We start from the raw sequence: 4292 nt of genomic DNA, 5'->3' as shown, positions 1-4292 counted from the left end.
TTATTTGGACAATTCATTATCTAACTCAATCCGAAAATTAGTAAATTTACCCAAATCAATCTATTATATAACGGATGGTTATTTTACCTCACTAACACCGAAATGTCATATATAAATTGGATATTAAATTTGACCAAACCCAACTCAAACCGGCCCATCTAGACGACCCGTACAAAAATGTATTCAAACCAAACCTAAATATCAAATAATCCAATACAAACCAAAGTACAATATTGTAGTTGTACTATTCTCCCTTCCTTGTCATCCCACGAACTTCACTTAAAACCCAACTCCGTTTCGCAACACTAACCCAACACCTTCATCACAACCGTCCATCTCTATCAAGACCACGAACACGCATACACCGTGCGCTTCCTCAATCTTTCTCCTCCAACTTCTTCTTCTTCCTCCTAATTTCGCTTTTTCTCTCTAAGCCCTTTCCTCTTCCCTTCCTCAAACCTCTCAACCTCACAAGATCGAACAACGCAACAATAATGGTCGAATCCTCTCCGACCTAAACCCTCACATAAGGTCTTTCTTCTTCTTCTCTTTCCCTTTTCATCTTTTCTATTTTCTTCATCGTGAAACCCTTAATCTGTAAGCATTAACCTAGCACTGTTCACGAATTATCTTCAGCTGAAGTTCAATTCTAGTAATTCATCACCGATTATACGGTCAACCTTCTTCACTGGATCTAGGATTGTTCGTATTTTCTACTAAATTAGGGTTTTTATTTTCCCCAATTTTCGTCAATTTTTGTCAATTTTGTCAGTTTTAATAGATATATCACTTTTTCTAACTTGGGTTTCTTCGATTTGTATTAAAGTTTTGATTTTTAGGTTTCATTGTTTTTGTTGTTGTTGCTGTAATATTAGCTGCTTGATATTCGTAATCAAAGCAAGCTTGAAGATCTGTGATGGGGGAGGAAAGTTCTGATGCAATGAACCTTGATTTGAATCTGGGTCCAGACCCAGAACCAGTTACTGGGTCAATTACCAATGAGGGTTTGAACTTGGATGATTGGATTGAGGAGCCTCTTCAGCGAATTAGTGAAGCTGCTGCGAGGCTTAGGGGGAGACAGAGGTGGAGATGGAGGCAGCTTCCGATTTCTCCACCTTATCCTCAACAAGTTCATCGCGTTCTACCTCATAGTTCTTATGCTCAAGTTCATCAGATTATACCTGAAACTGCGCATCATATTTATATCCCGCCTGAAGCTCGCAATATCTCTATTGAGTTGAACAATTTTTTGGTGAACTCGAGTAATGGAGCGGGGTTACAGGCTGGGGAAGGAAGTGTGGCGGCTGTGGAGAGAATGGAGGAAGTGGAGGAGCCGTTGAAAGCGTGTGAGAGCAACAATGGTGTTATGGAGGATGAGATGTTGCAGAAGAAGGATGATGTTGAAAAGACTGGTGGCTGTGATGGGGACTTTTTTGATTGTAATATCTGTTTGGACTTGGCCAAGGAGCCTGTTTTGACCTGTTGCGGTCATCTGTTTTGTTGGCAGTGCCTATATCGTTGGCTGCATCTGCATTCAGATGCTAAGGAGTGTCCAGTTTGCAAGGGTGAGGTGACAATTAAGAGTGTTACTCCCATATATGGTCGTGGGAACAATGCTCGTGTTCTTGAGGAGGATTCCACTCTTAAAATTCCTCCTAGGCCACAAGCAAAGCGTGTTGAAAGTCTGAGACAAACCATTATGAGAAACGCATCTGCACTCCCTGTAGAGGAGATGATTCGGCGTCTTGGAAACAGAATTGATCTCACTCGGGATCTAGTTCAGCCAAATGAAACAGAAAATGCCCGTGGAACAGTAGAGAGAACTACCTCCTTACTAAGTAGGTTTTTGACATCTCGAGGCATGAGGAGAGAGCAGATGCCTGTGGCACCACCGGAAGATGTTGCAGGTTTGAATCAGAATAACATTAATGGTGCTGACTTAGGAGGGGATAACCGCAGGGTGCAATCTCTTTTGCTTCGAAGATCACAATCACATAGAGCAACACTTTCTAGTCTTTCATCAGCATTGACTTCTGCTGAAAGGTTAGTTGAGGCATATTTCCGTAGCAACCCATTAGGCAGAAACCAAGAACAACCACCTACTTCAGTTGATGACAGGGATTCCTTTTCAAGCATTGCCGCAGTCATAAATTCGGAGAGTCAAGTGGACACTGCTGTAGAAATTGATTCCATGGTAACCTCTTCTAGGAGGAGAGCTGATGCTTCAAGATTGTCTGATGTGGACAGTGGAGATTCTCGGGCTCCAAGGCGCAGACGTCTGAACTAATAAAAGTATTCTAGCTCAAGTTATTACTATTCTATCATATCATGTAACACATCATAATAATTTTCCAACATCTATGTAAGTTCTCCTTGCTTTTGTGATGGCCTTGTAATTTGAAGCATTCACCTTTTTACAAGTTTTGGTAGATTTCAGATTTCAGATTTTGTTCACTTCAAGTATAAGAATGTTCTTAAATGGTTCATCTGTTTAGAGACTAATCATCCAGAAACCAAACTTTCCTGTAGAATAATCATGCTGAGTTAACAACTTAGTATATAGAAGTTATAACCCTGAAGTCTTATTTATCTGTTTATACTACTTGACCTGAATCGGTCACGCCTTGTAGTCAAACAAGCAATTTATCTGCGCGTATATAAATTTTTCTTTGGTTCTTATCACTTCAGCATCATTCTACTATATTTATAGGACAAAAACTTAAGCTTTACATGAGTTAATATTCTTTCTGCTGTTTGGCAAGCATTGGTGTTTGTATTTAGTTATTATTCCCATGTTGCATTTCGTCTTATCCCATCTTCTATGATGATTGGTGTTGGGAATTTCTCAGGTATCCAACTAATATAAATAAATCATATGGGGGATTTGTATGGGATCCCACTAGTTCATAAGGAAAATAGAATCTATCTATAGAGAATCAATACTTCTAAGCATACTTATCTTCTTTGTAGCACCATGTTTTGTTGCTTGGATCCACCGTTATTCTTAAAATGCACCATTTTACTGTTTTATCTAAATCTGAGTTAGTAATGCGTCTCTCATTGTATTGTGGTTCATCAAGCTGTTTAACCCATTTTTGATGCATGATTTATTGTTATTCAATTGTGCATTATATTGTGCAGAGATATTTTCATGGGGAAAGGTCGATGGCAATTCAGTCTCGATGTTTTTCTTGTCAACAATGTGGTCCAAGTTGTGCTTTCCGCGAAGTTGTTGTAGACAGTTAATTGTAATAGATAAACTAATAAGCCTAGTAGTTGCTCTTCTGTTTAGGAGTCCAAAAACAGTTATGTGAATGTTTCGGTGTCTAAATTCTGCTAATTCTGCATTTATTAACAAGATATGAGTTTGACCCACCTTAGTTTATGGATAAACATGTTAATATGAGGGTCTTTAAGAAAATAAATAACTAAATGAATCATGTTTTTGTTAAAAACAAAAGAAGCTTTCAAGAGATTTAATTGTGTTGTGTGTTTAGGGGAATTTGAATAAAGACATTTGGTTAAGTGAGAAGAGAGCTTTACCATTTCTCTCCCTCTCTTTCAAAATTAAAATTGTTTTTATATTTTTTTAAAAACTTTTTTCATAAAATCACTAAATATTTAATTCAAAAAATTATGTTTTGATTTTAATAAACATGATTCTTATTTTCTCTTGTATATTGGAACAGAGAGAGTATGAATTGAGTAAAAAAAACTTTAAACGATGCTTAAAATGCTTAAAATATCTACTCCAAACTAATTAGTTAAACTAATATTTTTGTATTTGGTAACTACCTTTATTAATTAAAAAATTTATCAAACATAAAATTATAGTTAATTATAAACATATTATTGATAACCAAGGACGAACCCACAAATATATACATAATCTAGATTTTAAACATACTATTTTGATAATTAAGGACATTTTAAACATACTATTTTGATAACTAAGGATGAACCCATAGATATAAATTACATAATCTAGAGCATTTAATTGTCAACCCCTATGTTATACCTGATACCCTTCATTTTCGGGTGTTTTGAGGTTAATGTCCTTACTAAAATACTGGAAATTTTAAACATCACATGTTATTGGAAATTTTGAAAAATTGTCGTAAATTTTAAAAAATTATTCAATTTTACCGTAATAATTTATGGAAAAAGCTAACATGTGCCCTAAAGGCACACATTAATAAACTATTTATAGAAATATTTTCTTGAAACATGTGCATTCAATATCTCGAAACTTTAAATATGACTTTATTACATTTAATTACAATTTACTTTTT

At 35.8% G+C, this 4292-nt stretch overlaps 1 protein-coding gene across 3 annotated transcripts; it reads left to right on the top strand.

The window, feature by feature from the left end:
* Window positions 1–217: 217 nt before the first annotated feature.
* LOC131610203 (uncharacterized) lies at window positions 218–3380 on the top strand. Of its 3 annotated transcripts, none has more exons than XR_009286415.1 (2): window positions 218–2362; window positions 3142–3380. XR_009286415.1 is itself a non-coding variant. In XM_058882092.1 (2 exons), exon 2 carries the CDS (start codon window positions 917–919, stop codon window positions 2285–2287), a length of 1371 nt encoding a protein of 456 aa, XP_058738075.1. In that variant the 5' UTR covers window positions 218–531; window positions 876–916; the 3' UTR covers window positions 2288–2443. The 3 variants fall into 3 exon arrangements, 2 of the variants coding, with proteins under 2 accessions (XP_058738075.1, XP_058738074.1); XM_058882092.1 differs by lacking the exon at window positions 3142–3380 and having other exon boundaries at window positions 218–531; window positions 876–2443; XM_058882091.1 differs by lacking the exon at window positions 3142–3380 and having other exon boundaries at window positions 218–531; window positions 827–2443.
* Window positions 3381–4292: the final 912 nt, after the last annotated feature.

The sequence above is a fragment of the Vicia villosa genome, linkage group LG6 (assembly GCF_029867415.1).
Source record: "Vicia villosa cultivar HV-30 ecotype Madison, WI linkage group LG6, Vvil1.0, whole genome shotgun sequence".
NCBI lineage: Eukaryota > Viridiplantae > Streptophyta > Magnoliopsida > Fabales > Fabaceae > Vicia > Vicia villosa.
The sequence above is the reverse complement of the archived record's forward strand: the minus strand, read 5'-3'. Positions and strand labels throughout refer to the sequence as shown.